The following is a 14,978-nucleotide window of genomic DNA, read 5'->3' as shown; positions in this document are numbered from 1 at the left end:
CTCTGGTTACAGAATTGCACAGGTTATCAGTAGTCTGCTCCTATCTTTTTTTGTTTTGTTTTATTTTCCCCTAAGTTATTTTACAGAAGACAAAGTTTTTTTTTTTAAAGCATACAGTGTTATACTAGCAACATATTTCTTGAGGGTCTTCTATTTTTCAGGAATTGTTTTTAAGTGCTGGGAATTTAGATGTGAACAAAACAGACAAAAATCTCAGCTTATATTCAGTGAAAGCATATAGAAAAAAGGTCAAAATATATTAATAAATACTTTGGAGAGAAACAGTGTTGCAGAAGTAGTAGGGAGTGCCAAGTAAAGTGCTGTTCAGGGAAAGCCTCACGGAAGTGGTACAGTTTGAGCAAAGACCTAAAGGAGATGAAGGAGCTACCTGTGTGGATATTTAGAGGGAAAAGTATTTCAGGAAAGCAAATGTAAAGATCCTCAGACCAGAGCATGTTTGGTAGGTAAGGATCATCAAGGAGGCTGTTGTGGCTGGTGTAGGATAAATGAGATGGAAAGTAATAAAAAATAAAGTTAAAAAGTTAGCCTGGCCTTTGCAGTAAAAGACCTCATTGGCCATTGTAGTTACTTTGAATTTTACTCTGAATGACATAGAAACTGGTATAAAGAATGACAGTGATATGATTTGACTTAGGCTTTAAAATATCACTGTTTGCTATATAGATTAGACATGGGAAGCAGAAGTGTTATCAGAGAGACCAATTCAGGAAGCTATTACAGTAGTTTAGGAAAGAGTAAAAGGTGGTTAGAATGTAGCAAGTGGTGTGGTGATAAAGAGGATAAGAACTGGTCAAATCGGGATGTGTTTTGAACATTGACTGTAAGGATTGGACTGGATATGGGGTTTGTGTGAGAAAAACAGGATAACTCCCAAGGTTTGCCTTGAGATGTGAAGAATGTGTAAATAGGTTTTGAGGTGCAGGGAGGATTCAAGAGCCTAACTTCAGACATGTTAATTTTGAAATGCCTGTTTGATATCCAAGAGATCTAGTAGGCTAGGGTCTGGAGTTCAGAGGGAGGCCTCGTCTGAACATAGAAAATAAGTACCTGTTAGAATATAAAGCTGTGATGCTGAATGAGATCTCTGAGGGAGAGGCTATAGTTGGAAAGTAGAAATGGTAGGAAGATTGAACCCTGGGGCATTCCATTGTTAAGGTGGGGTGAGTGTGGTGTATAAAGAAAGCCAAAATGAAGAAATTTCTAGGAGGAAGAAATAACAGATTCATATGCTGATAGATCAGGCATGATGAAGATTGAATTTAACCATATGACTTTGACAAGAGCAGTCAGGAGATGATGTGGCTCAAGAAATCACTGTTTATAAATAGTATGTTAACTTGTTTATTTAGCTTTGTTGTCAAAGTTAATGCTAAAAAGCTTCGATTCTTGGAACATTTCCATGAGATTGAAGTCAGTCTTTCATAGTTAAAAATATAAAATACTTTTTCTCCTTAACGATTACCAAACATTTCTTTTGTTTTTCTCTGTACCAACTGAGCTATATACCTCTGTTCATTCCTATGTAATTGCCTGGTAAAAATCCCAGAATGTTTATAATAAAAGAGACTTGTGAACTTACTTAGTCTCACCTGAACTTATTTATTGTTTGTCTGTTATGCCTCAAATTTTACATCATTTTATTGTTTTTTAAATTTAATTGTTTAATAAAGGAAATACCCATTTTTTCAAAAACAGAAATATGTTGGTGAAGTGTTTAACATCGTCAGTCAACAGTCAACAGCCAGGCCAGGATGCATTATTGCATTAGATCCCATTACCAAACTTGTAAGTATTATTTTTCTGGCCACTTAGCATTAATAAATAATATGTATGTCAACTTATGTTGGTATTTATTTACATTCAGCAAGGCAGAAAAACCCAACTGCTTCATGTTTTTCAAGAAGACTTCATTTTGAATAATCTTGAGAAGAAAAGACTGGGAAAAGACAGAATGTTATCTGATGCAGGTAAAGAAGAATTTTTTATGTAATGAGATATAAAATGTACAGTATGTTAGGCAGTTAATAAAGATAAGTTGACACAATGTTTCATGTCTGAGTTTAAATTTTTCCTATGTACATTTGTGATAATTTTTGTCATAAATATCAGTATCTTTTTATTCTTAAGGCAATAATAATGAAAAAATTAAAGGAGTTTGTCAGTTATGGTTTTTTAAAATACTTTAATTAATTAATCTATATTTAGCCATACTACCTGGCATGCAGGATCCTAGTTCCTCAACTAGGGATCAAACCCAGGCCCTTGGCAGTTAGAGTGCAGAGTCCTAACCACAGGATTGCCAGGGAACTCACATCAATTATGTTTTTTAAAAAAGTATCATAGACATTTTCTTTATCATTAATGTGTGAGTGCTCTTTGCATGGGAGGGGTCCTGCCCTAATAATTTGAATGATATTGACACCTGACCCTTTAAAAATCTACAATTTAAAGCATTAGCTACAAACTTAAAATTATATAGGCGGTTTTAATTAATACTTTTTTATAATTAAGCAGTTTTTAAAATGATATTAAATTTATCCTCCCAGTATTAGCTGTTATTTTAAATTAAGAAAAACAGGAAAATAAAGCTATAATATCTTGGTTATTTTGATTACAGAACCAAACCAAACTCAAAAATAACTTTACTTACCAAGGAACTGTACACTGTGTACTGTTGCTCTAAAAGTCGATCAAGACTCAAATTATAATAATAACTGCATTCTGTATTTGTTTCAGGTTATTTTTATTTTCTTGTACATCATTTCTTTACCCTTTTTCCATTTTTTTTCCTCCTTTGAGAAGTACCTTTTTGAATTCTATGCCTTTATGTTGAATGTCTAATTTCTTGCCACTGCTTTCTTAGTTTTCTATCATTTTCCCTGAGAATTTTGAACTTTGCAAAAATGCTTATAGTGCTTTTGTAACCTTTAAATACAATGATGGAAAGAAGCTGAAAATGATAAATACGGATGTAAAGGGTTATTTATATCAACAGAATGTTCTTTATTTTTCATTTTTCGTATTAAAATGTTAATAGCTGTCTATGTTAATAGCGAAATATATCATTAATACCAACAGGCAGCTCACCTAATGGATTTTCTGAAAAATTCTACCTAATTGTAATAGAGTGCACCCAAGACAACCGTTCATTGTTACACATGTGGAATTTGCATTTAAAGTCCATTCCTGTCTCATTGGGTGAGTTTTTTTTTTTTTTCTATTAGTAGACTTAGATTAACAAAGTATGTGTATATAGATTGATGGATATTTTTTTAAGCTGTTTTTATTGACAGGATAATTGCAGTTTATTGTTAATTAAGGAAAAAACAGTTTCTCAGTTTTCTTGTCCTAAAGAATCATAGGAATATGTTTCATTTTTATCTTTTATAAGGCAGTTTTGGATTATAAAATTTAGCAATTTTAATGTTTATATGGGTTCCCTCCCAGTGTTTTGGTTCTTTTTTTATGTTTTATAGATGAAAAAGTAGATACAAAAATATCTGAAGCAGCTTGGCAGCCAGAAGAACATTATTCTTCTTCTCCAGAGAAGATCCTATCCCCCTTTTCACAGAAGTATCAGGCTTGCAGAGCAAATCTCCAGAGTACCAGCAAGTTGACTCTGTCTTCAGAAATGGTTTATAGCCAAGAGTTGCATTTGCCAGAAGGAGTTGAGATAATAAGTGTTAAGCCATCAGCAGGTGTGTAAACTTTGTAAAAAAAGACTGATACATTTGGCAGTGCATGAAGGTTTACTATATATTTAAAAATAGTTGTAACTCCCACTTTTTAAATTGACACAGACGCAGAAATGGAAAGAATACCTTTCAATATCCTAAATAAAAATTTTAAATTTCTCATTATGTTTTCTCATTATGATTACTCTGGCATTTGTCAGCCAGAACTGTCTTAAATATTGATTTCCAAGACAAATTTTTATTATCCTTTGGTAAAGATGAAGTGGAAGTTTGCAGGGCAGAGTTAATAATGGAGTTGCACCTTATTTGCCAACTGATAATATTGGTAATGGCGGCCAGGAGCTCTGTGCTGTGAAGGGCTCTTAAGAGTGTAGTTCCTGATAAATATTTATCATCCTCATCCTTAGGGCAGTGGTCCTCAAAATGTGGTCCCCAGACCAGCAGCATCAAGATTGTTTGGGAAGTTGTTAAGAAGTAAGAATTCTTGGGTCATACCCTAGACTTACTGAATCATAAACTCTGGGGTGGGACCCAGCAGTCTTGTTTTGACAAACCTTCCAGGTCATTCCATTGTACAGAATTTCAAGGTATCAAGGGTATCATGAAAACCAAGACAAAAATCCATCTTTTTAATCACCTAGTTCTTTCATTTTCATAGTCATAGTGTGGATTTTTGGTCTTCTTTACTTATCACTTTTGACTAGTTACTTTGAATGCTCTTCAGTTTGCTGTGTAATCAAGCACTTAATCTTTTGTAATTGGTGAAGTTAGCAGGAGTATTACAGTGTCATGGTAAATTTTTTTAAACATTCTGAGATTTTTTTTTTTTTTTTGGTATATTTTAATAAAAGAGTCATCAGTGCAAGGAAAGTTAAAGTTTGGGAAAAAATGACTTTTGTATTGAAATTTTAAGAGCTTTTATCCTTAGCCATCGGAGAAGGCAATGGCAACCCACTCCAGTACTCTTGCTTGGAAAATCCCATGGATGGAGGAGCCTGGTAGGCTGCAGTCCATGGGATCTCGAAGAGTCAGACGTGACTGAGCGACTTCACTTTCATGCATTGGAGAAGGAAATGGCAACCCACTCCAGTGTTCTTGCCTGGAGAATCCCAGGGATGGGGGAGCCTGGTGGGCTGCCATCTATGGGGTCATACAGAGTCAGATGCAACTGAAGTGACTTAGCAGCAGCAGCAGCAGCATCCTTAGCCAAAAAAGTATACTCTTCACTACTCAATTCTAAAAAATTTTTTACAGCAAATGTAAGAGAAACTGATGATGTTTCTAAAAATAATCTTTGGTGCAAGTTGAGTTTAGAAGAAAAAAGAAGTCCTAGGGCAGGAGAAGAAATTTCTTTTGTTTGACAAAAACAGTAGCATATGATAAAAGCTTTTTTTCCTAGTCTTAACAATTTTTTTTTAAAACTGAGACTTTTGTGAAAGGATGGCTTCCCTGGTAGCTCAGCGGTAAAGAATCCACCTGCAGTGCAGGAAATGCAGGTTAGATCCCTGGGTTGGGAAGATCTCCTGGAGAAGGAAACAGCATTCCAGGATTCTTGCCTAGGAAATACAGAGAAGCCTGGTAGGCTACAATCCATGGGGTTGCAAGAGTCAGACATACTTAGCAGTGACTAAACCACCACTAAACTCTTTATTATCTTTTTAGCTCAGAGAAACTACTGGACAGTGTTAATTGTGTCCTTTTGTAGTACTGCTAAGTCCTTGAGGACTTTTAAAAAACTTACTAACACTACGTTGAAATATGCTTTTAAAATACAATAGATGTTCCATACAACATTTATATTATGATTAGTAATTTATTTTTAATAGTTTAGGATAGGGCTTGACAAACTATGGGTAACCTACTTGTTTCATAAATAAGTTTGGACATAGCCACACCTATTTGTCTATTTTTGTGTATGGCTGCTTTTGTTCTACAATGGCAGGGTTGAGTAGTTGCAACAGAGACTCTGTGGCTAGCAGAGCCTAATTATTACTCTTTGGCCCTTTAAGAAAAGTTTGCCAACGCTGATTTAGGAAATTGAGTATTTGATTACATTAAACCCAAGGAAACGTATGTCCCATCTGAGAATCTTCTCAGCATCATTTCCTTGAAATACAGCTTCAATCATGGAAGGCCCTTTTAGTGCTTAAATAATCGTAAGGCATTCACACAGTTATATTTTAAAATATTATAGAGAATTAGCCAGTGAATATTGATGAATTTTTTAAGTTATTGATATCTTTGAAATTAGATTTATAATAATATATAATGCTAGCAAAGAGCTGTGAACAGAATGCTGGATTGAAAACCAGGACTAGAATTTAGGTTTTCTAATTCTGCCTTAGTCTAGCTATTTTGTTTAGCCATAAGATACTCATTTAGTCAAAGAGTCCTTAGCTGTAAATTTTCTGAGTTCTTTTTTGGCTCAAGGTTTTGATAATAATGTCATTTTTATATACCATTTTGATGTCATTAAAAGCTGCTTACTGCTTTTGTTGATCCTTAAGCTAAATATTGGCTGTCATGTTGTTAACGCTAGTTCATGCAAAAGACTAAAACCTTTAGTACAAGAAGAGAGACATATTTAACCAAATTTGACATTTTATTAATGGATTATTTTGACATCATTTGACATTTTGTTAATGGGTTTTTTAAATTTTAGGACATCTGAGTTCTTCTTCCATATATCCCATATGCAGTGCACCTTATTTATTGGCAACTTCATGCTCAGATGAGAAAGTAAGATTCTGGAGATGTAGAGTAACAGATGGAGAATCTGCCACATCAAAGAATGGAGAAACAGATCTTACATACATTTGGGAAGAATGGCCATTACTTATTGAAGATGGACTACAGAGCAATAGCAGTATAACTGTACCTGGTAGGCCTATAGAAGTCAGCTGTGCACACACAAATCGTTTAGCAGTAGCATATAAGCAGCCTATGTCTAATAGTAGATCTTCTCAGGACTTTGTGATGCATGTAAGTGTTTTTGAATGTGAGTCTACAGGAGGTTCATGTTGGGTCCTTGAGCAGACAATTCATTTAGATGAGTTAAATACAGTGTTGGATTCTGGCATAAGTATTGATAGCAATTTAGTGGCCTATAATAAACAAGAGATCTATTTATCTAGTAAAGAAAGTGTCACATCAAACACAAAGCATTTAGTTCACTTAGATTGGATGTCTAGAGAAGATGGTTCTCATATTCTGACTGTAGGAATTGGATCAAAACTTTTTATGTATGGACCCCTGTCTGGCAAAGTACAAGAACAGACTGGAAAGGAAAGCCTGGCGTTTCCTCTCTGGGAAAGTACTAAAGTTGTGCCCCTTTCTCAGTTTGTACTGTTACGAAGTGTGGACTTGGTTTCTTCTGTAGAAGGCTCTCCACCTTTTCCTGTTTCTTTATCTTGGGTCCGAGATGGCATCCTGGTGGTAGGGATGGATTGTGAAATGCATGTGTATTCCCAGTGGCAGCCATCTTCTAAACAAGAACCTGCTACAACAGATTCATGTAATGGGAGCACTCCATCTATAACGAGTTTAATAAAACAGAGTAACTCATCAAGTTCTGGATTACATCCTCCAAAGAAAACTCTGACTCGATCCATGACCAGTCTTGCACAGAAGATCTGTGGGAAGAAAACTGCGCTTGATCCTTCTGTGGATATGGAAGATTCGGGTCTTTTTGAAGCAGCTCATGTTCTTTCCCCAACTTTGCCTCAGTACCATCCTTTGCAACTTTTGGAACTCATGGATCTTGGCAAAGTTCGGAGAGCAAAGGCCATCTTGTCACATCTTGTCAAGTGCATTGCCGGGGAAGTCGTGGCTTTGAATGAAGCCGAATCTAATCATGAGCGCCGCCTTAGGTCTCTCACCATCAGTGCTAGTGGAAGTACTTCTAGAGACCCCCAGGCATTCAACAAAACTGAAAATACAGACTACACAGAAATCGATTCCGTCCCTCCACTTCCTTTATATGCCTTACTTGCAGCAGATGATGACAGCTATTACTCATCCTTAGAGAGATCTAGTAATCAGAGTACCTTAAATAACTCAAACCAGTTGTCAAAAGAAAATTATGATGAGCTTTTTCAGATGCCAGCTTTAGTGACTGATCGTCATGTGTTAGAGGCAGATGAAGAAAATACAGAGCCTGTGGTTATTGACCTTTCACAATACAGTCCAACTTACTTTGGTCCTGAGCATGCTCAGGTTCTTTCTGGCCACTTACTTCATTCTAGTTTACCAGGACTCAGCCGGATGGAGCAGATGTCTTTGATGGCTTTAGCAGATACAATTGCAACTACCAGCACTGATATTGGAGAAAGCAGAGACCGAAGCCAAGGTAAAACTAAATTGGGTAGAGGATTAGAGGAAAAACTGATGATAATATTTTTACTTATTTTTTTCACAGAAAATAATCTTAAATAATTTTTGTAAAAATGATAGTCATAAAGGTTTATTACCTCATCATCGTTGCCTTCACAATAGTTTTAACTTGAATATATGTTCTTTATCCCATAAGTTACAATACTCTGAGAAAGTGCACAGAGATTCATTATGCCAATTCATTTTTACCTCTCTGCTTAATAACAAAAATCCAGTCCATTTTACCTGTCTACTTAATAACAAAAATCCAATCCAATCCATTACTTTTGAGTTTAGTGAAAGTTAACATTTTTAACAAACATCTTAGATACCCCAAAATAAAAGTGTTTTATTTCTCACATCATGGCAATTCACTATTAACTTGGGTTTTTGAATATTGAGGTTTTTAAAAATTACCATTAATGTATACTCCTTCCTAGAATAACAAACAAACCTACTAAAATTAGGTCTTCCCCTCACTCGGCATTTTTTATTTTTAATTTCCTGAGTTATGAATAAAATTCATAAAATTCTCATCAGATTTCAAGTAAGATCTGAAATTAACAGCCTAGCCTTAAGTACCAGATATAGGTCCGTAGGATGCACCCTTTGAACTTTGCTTGAAAGGAGAATGTAGGGTAATTTTAAGAAAACAGAATAACGATAATAAAAAAACTTTAAGAAAAGTTGGTTGTAAATTACAATATTAAATATTACTAGTAGATATTATTTCTTGATCTGACTATATTACAACTGTTTGTTTTTCTTCATGTAAAGTAAAAATCAGGTCCTGCTACCATGTAGCCATTTCTTGTAGTGTTAACAGTTACTGGATGGGGCATATGACTTGGATCAATATGGAAAATATTGTACCATGTACCACAAGGTTAAACTTTTTTAAAATTCCGTCAGATTTTAATTTAAATATTCATGTCAGAGGAGATTATATTATTAAAAAAAATCAGAGATCCTGAGTCAATTTGTTCTCTTTATTAGTTTTTAAATTATTTAACTATACAGCTTTTCCTGTAATGTATAATGATACAGAAAAAAAGAAAGATAATATTTAGATTGATAGCTTTTGTCAGTTTCACAATGTTTTACCCTGAGTTTGGTGCTGTGACATGCCCTGCTTGCCGGAATTATTATCACTTACTTGTGTTTTGCTCTTGAAATGGGTTTTTATAGGTAAAAATACTTTTTTTTTTCTGTTTTATAGGTGGAGAAACTCTTGATGAATGTGGCTTAAAATTTCTTCTGGCTGTTCGACTTCATACTTTTCTTACAACTTCTCTTCCAGCTTATCGAGCTCAACTCCTTCGCCAAGGTGATTTGGTAGTAATGTAGTAAAAGGAAGTCAGCCAAGTGGAAGAGAGGTTTAAGAACATTTACCTTTTCTTTGCCTGGATATGATCATGACAAGTTTGACACATTCTGAATTTCCTTAATTTGTGTTAAAAACATTGGCTTTCACCTCATCTTCTTTGCTTTAAAATACTGAAATTTTTTTCATAGAGTTACTGAAGAAATAAATTTTGGACAATTGAATATTACATCATATGTTTTCAAATGCATTATACATTATAGACCAATTAGTATTGTTTCATTCTCTTTAATTTCTTTAAATTTTCTTTATTCTCCTTTTTGATTGACATCCATCTAAATTCATTCCCCCCCCAAATTTGAGTATAATTTAATAGAGAAATACACTCAATTTTAATTGTTTTACAAAGAAAGAATACAGAACATAGAAAATAAAAATCTTTCCACTCCCCAAACTGCTATTAACATTAATATGTATTTCAGATATTAGTTTAATAACATTTTAAATACTTTTATATTATTAGTCAGGACTCCAAAGTAACAGAAATACTTTACTTAAATTTAAGGTAACTTAAACAAAACAAGGTATTTATTGACTCAGTACCCCCAAGTTTAAGAAATAGAGCCAGCTTTTCGGATTATAGGATCTAAAAGTTTAAGCAGTGTTGTTGGAACTCTACAGCTTAACCTTTGCTCATTGGTCTCTGTCTCTTGCCTCTCTCTTCTTCCTCCTCCCTTTCATTTTGCATTTAGTCTTAGAAAAGAGAAGCTAAAATTCTAAATCAGATATTTATTTATTTGTGAAAAATTATTGAACTTGGTTGAGAGATATTAGGGAATCTAAAAATAATTTAGAACAACAGTCTATTCACAGTATAGATGTTTATTTGTTTTTTGTTTACAGTTTCTTTATTTCCAAAGACTTGGGTATTGTGGGCAATTCAGATTCCTTGTCATTGTATATTACATTAAAAATTTGAATTCATATGTTTGTATAAGTAAAAGCCAAATCTTATAATCATTTACTTCATTCAGTAATGCTAAACAAAATGTAATTTGAAGAGACAAAATAGAAACTGAATGATTAACACCACATGTGTGAGCCAATAGATCGAGAGACTTGCTGATGTAAATGATACTTTATAAATACAAAAGTATCTTATTAATATGGTTATACGGGGTAATAAAAGTTATTATGTGCTAGGTGCTATCCCAAATGCTTCAACTATATTATTTCTTTTAATCCTCATAAGAATGTAATGAGGTAGGTGCCACAGTTATTCACATCTTGTAAATAAGGAAATTGAGGAATCTAAGAGACTAAGTAACTTACCCATAGTTATATAGTTAGTTAGGATGGAGCTGAAATTTAATTTATGCATTTTAGACTCCAGAGTTTTTGCAGTCTTAAGTTCTGTTCACCATCTGTATTGTCTCAATGCTATTTTAATTCCATGGAATTAAATCCACACGACACATATTGACCAAAGGAGATCAAACACACTAGAGAACAGAAAGACTCAGCACAGTGGCATTTGTCCATAAGCATTTTTAATCTTTTTTTAAAAAATATATTTTAATTATAGACAATATGTACTCATTGTAGAAAATATTGATGGGATCAAGTTATTTGGAGGAGCAAGATAAAAACCCAACACATAGTCCCTCCAACCTCAAACATTTAATAATTATAACTCTGTAAGTCTTACATATAAACTTTTAGGCATTTTCTGTTGCAAATATGAGCATTTGTTTCGATCATAATTATATAGTCATATTTCTTATAAACATTATTTCTGATATTTCTTCAGGACTCTCTACTAGTCATTTTGCCTGGGCATTTCATTCAGTAGCGGAAGAAGAACTACTGAACATGTTGCCAGCGATGCAAAAAGACGATCCCACGTGGTCTGAACTTAGAGCTATGGGTGTGGGTTGGTGGGTCCGGAATACCCGCATCCTTCGCAAGTGCATAGAAAAGGTGAGTGTTTTATTTTGGTGTAAAAATGAAATAATATGTATTGCATGTTTATTGAAATGATACTCCATATTTACTCTCCCGTTACTCTTTAAACAGTAAAATCCTCTTAAGTAGTCTTTATATTTCAGGATAGCATGTTAATGTAATTTTTAAAAATTTATATTCTAATTCTTAAATTGCTAGTTGATATATTTATTTAGTAGTATATATCTGTCTTTTACAAATAGTATATATGCACAATTAGGAAAATAAAGCAGTACTCAAGAACTTGTCATGGAAAGCTTAGTCCTGTTTCTACCTCTTTGTGACCTTGATTACTTTTGTAATTATAAAATAAATAAATTTACATATACATATGCATGTGTTCATTCACATATTTTTTTAATTTATTGAACATTTAAGTAGAGAATGTATGACAGTTTATATATAAAGAAAAGTATTTGTTTACTTAAAAACTGTTTCTGTGAAATTTTGACCAATACTTTCTTTTTTTTTTTTTTCACCAATACTTTCTAATTACAGGTAGCCAAAGCAGCCTTTTATAAAAAGAATGATCCTTTAGATGCTGCCATTTTTTACCTAGCAATGAAAAAGAAAGCTGTGATTTGGGGATTATATAGGTAGGTGAAAAAATGAAAAACTTTCCATAAAGAGTATGAAGTAGATTTATTGTGCTTGTTAGTGTGGTTCATGTAGATTGTTAGTTATTTTTGTATTTAGCAGACTTCATGCGAAATAAGCCCAGGTGTCTGCTAGAGCAAAAGAATGTTGATGAGGTCACATTCAGTTTTTTTTAGGTTTATCAGTCCAGAAAAACATCTTTTTGCTTATTTTAATAACGTCTTATGATGCTCTGGTAGGACAAAGAACTAAACCGGAAACTTCTATCTAGAACGGGGAAGAAGATGAATTGGTGGAGTTTTGAAAATGCATCTACCCTCTGCCCTGTCAGGAGCTCTTGGACCAGACTTAACCTTCCAAACCACTCTTTTCCTAAGGGCCCTGAACCCATTCTTGAGCTAGAGTCATTTAGAATTTTTCTCATTCACTTGTCCTCAGCTAGGCTTGGTGAATGTAATGGCCATAAATAGTTCACTCTTCATTTGGGATTCAGTCTAGGTGTATCCATATGAACCGTAACCGTTGGTGAAAATCATGGTATCAGTCAGTTCTTTCAGAGACTAGATTTTAGTCTCTTAGAAGTTTTACTTCAGGACAAATTCCTTGGTGATGATGATTTTTATCATCAAAGTCATCCTCAGGTGGGCAGTTGGGGGTACCTACAGGCAATTGATTAAATGGTAAAGTAACACAATTTAATATAAATTATATATTTTGTATAGATTTAAAAATGATTTCTCAAACTGCTGCTAATGCAGTTTTCTTTGTAATTTGAAAGAATTTTTTTTCAGTAATCTTTGAAATTTATGTTAAAAAGTAAATGTTTACCATAAATGTTCTTTTTGCTCAGAAAAGAAACAGATGTGTACTAATTTATGAACTGCTAATTGTCTCTTTTGAGTTTTAACTTCTAAGTGGCTAACTTCATAAAGTTGGTTCTGATGTAGAAACTTTATGTTCCAAATTTTCATATTTTATTTTTCTTTATAGATCCCAAAAAGACTCCAAGATGACACAGTTTTTTGGACACAATTTTGAGGATGAGAGATGGCGTAAAGCAGCTTTAAAAAATGCTTTTTCTTTGTTAGGAAAACAACGATTTGAACATTCAGCAGCATTTTTTCTTTTAGCTGGTTGCCTCAGAGATGCAATTGAGGTATGAGTGATTTTTTTTAAAAAATATCATTGTCATCCTTTTAAGCTCTTTATGGTTTAAATTTTTTTTTAATTTCAACTTAAGTATAATGGAACTAACACAAGGCTTAATGCATAAAGTAACTGGTAATACTTAATAGTGACTTTAAAATTTTGTCATTTAGCTTGAATGATATTTATATGGAATTAAAATTAACCAGGTTGTGTTGGTTGAGATAGGGAGTTGATCGGCCTCCTAAGAATATTTATAAACAGGTTAAAAAAGAAAAAAATTTGTCCTATCATTTTAAACATGTATTTGTGTACTGAGTTGCTTAAGTCATGTGTGAATGTGTGGACTGTAGCCCACCAGGCTCCTCTGTCCATTGGATTCTCCAGGTAAGAATACTGGAGTGGGTTGCCATGCCCTTCTCCAGGAGATCTTCCCCACCCAGGAATCAAGCCTGAGTCTCCTGCATTGCAGGTGGATTCTTTACTGCTGAGCTAGTGGGGAAGTCTCATCACTTTAAATATATTTGGACCTATATTTGGCTCTGTGTTAGTTGATGAACCTTAGCAAATTGTTAACTGATTATTTCTTAGTAAACCTTGTAAGAAGTTATAAATATTTAAAATATAACATTTCTGTCTCAAATTGCCCTTTTGCTCAGAGTTTCATACAAATGATTCAAAACAGCTTTTTGATTTGGAAACATCAGTCTGCTGAGGTGGATGGGAAAGAGTGAAAACTCAAGGTTAAAACAAAATATGTCATTTAAATTGATGTTATTAGAATTATTCAGTATTTTTCCGTTAGACTAAGTCTTTTTGCAAGTGTATACTTAAAGGTACTACCTAAACGACCACCACCACCACTTTTACTACCAGTTAAATTAACATAAGTGTTGTCAAGTGGATTTGCTGAAGTAAGCACCATGTTTTACTTATTATCCTTGTTCACTAATTTCAGATATTGTCAGTTTGAGTCTTTTAAAACAAAAGATACCCTTATTTATAAACAATATTTCTTCTTTTTGAAGGTATGTCTTGAGAAACTGAATGACATTCAGTTGGCTCTTGTAATAGCAAGACTCTATGAGTCTGAATTTGATACATCTGCAACATATAAATCTATTTTACGTAAAAAAATTTTGGGAATTGATTCTCCTGTCAGTGAACTCAATATGTTGAATATAAATATGCATTATGATCCTTTCCTTCGAAGTATGGCATATTGGATTTTAGAAGATTATAGTAGTGCTCTGGAAACATTAATAAAGCAACCTGTCACAAAGGATGATGGTAAGCAACACTTCTAAGATCTTAATTATTAAGAGTTTACCAGGTTCAGAACACACTGTTGGATACTAAGGATAATGCAAAAGCAAATTGAAGACATAAATCATCCAAGACTTTATGGTTTAGTTGGGGACACAGAGTTATGTATACAGTTTATTACCCGCCTCCTGCCCTCCCAGAAAGTTAAATCCTTTGAAAACCAAGGGCTTTGGATTTTCTGTTTTTATTAAATCAGTGTATTGAACATAGATGTTATCAACATCTATGAATATAAATTCACATAATTCATTGAATTATAAAATTCAAATTCATTGAATATAAATGTTTTGAAGAAAATAGTGGTATACAGTGAAAGAAAAGTGGTTGGATTTGGACTGTAATTTTAATGTTGACTAGATAGGACTGAATTGGATATGGAATTTGAAGGGAATGAGAGTCAAGTTTAACTCCTGGGTTTTTAGTTTGAGCAGTGGGTAAATGATAGTGGGAAGGCTAGAGCAGATCTTAGGGAGTGTTGCTTTAGATAGAAAAGG

The 14,978-nt window shown here is 33.7% G+C and overlaps 1 protein-coding gene across 7 annotated transcripts in view; it reads left to right on the top strand.

Moving 5' to 3' along the window:
• DMXL1 (Dmx like 1) overlaps positions 1–14,978 on the top strand; it is a 125,306-nt gene that overhangs the window by 45,182 nt on the left and 65,146 nt on the right. For all 7 annotated transcript variants that reach the window (XM_061422995.1, XM_061422994.1, XM_061422993.1 and 4 more), the window contains exons 14-23: positions 1,717–1,806; positions 1,886–1,988; positions 3,100–3,219; positions 3,498–3,719; positions 6,379–8,064; positions 9,307–9,414; positions 11,222–11,391; positions 11,914–12,011; positions 13,003–13,168; positions 14,187–14,448. In XM_061422995.1, coding sequence (XP_061278979.1) covers positions 1,717–1,806; positions 1,886–1,988; positions 3,100–3,219; positions 3,498–3,719; positions 6,379–8,064; positions 9,307–9,414; positions 11,222–11,391; positions 11,914–12,011; positions 13,003–13,168; positions 14,187–14,448 — 3,025 coding nt within the window. The remainder of the gene's footprint in view (positions 1–1,716; positions 1,807–1,885; positions 1,989–3,099; positions 3,220–3,497; positions 3,720–6,378; positions 8,065–9,306; positions 9,415–11,221; positions 11,392–11,913; positions 12,012–13,002; positions 13,169–14,186; positions 14,449–14,978) is intronic.

This window comes from Bos javanicus, chromosome 7 (genome assembly GCF_032452875.1).
Source record: "Bos javanicus breed banteng chromosome 7, ARS-OSU_banteng_1.0, whole genome shotgun sequence".
In the NCBI taxonomy this organism is placed as follows: Eukaryota; Metazoa; Chordata; class Mammalia; order Artiodactyla; family Bovidae; genus Bos; species Bos javanicus.
Note: the sequence above shows the minus strand (reverse complement) of the source record. Positions and strands in the feature narration are given on the sequence as shown.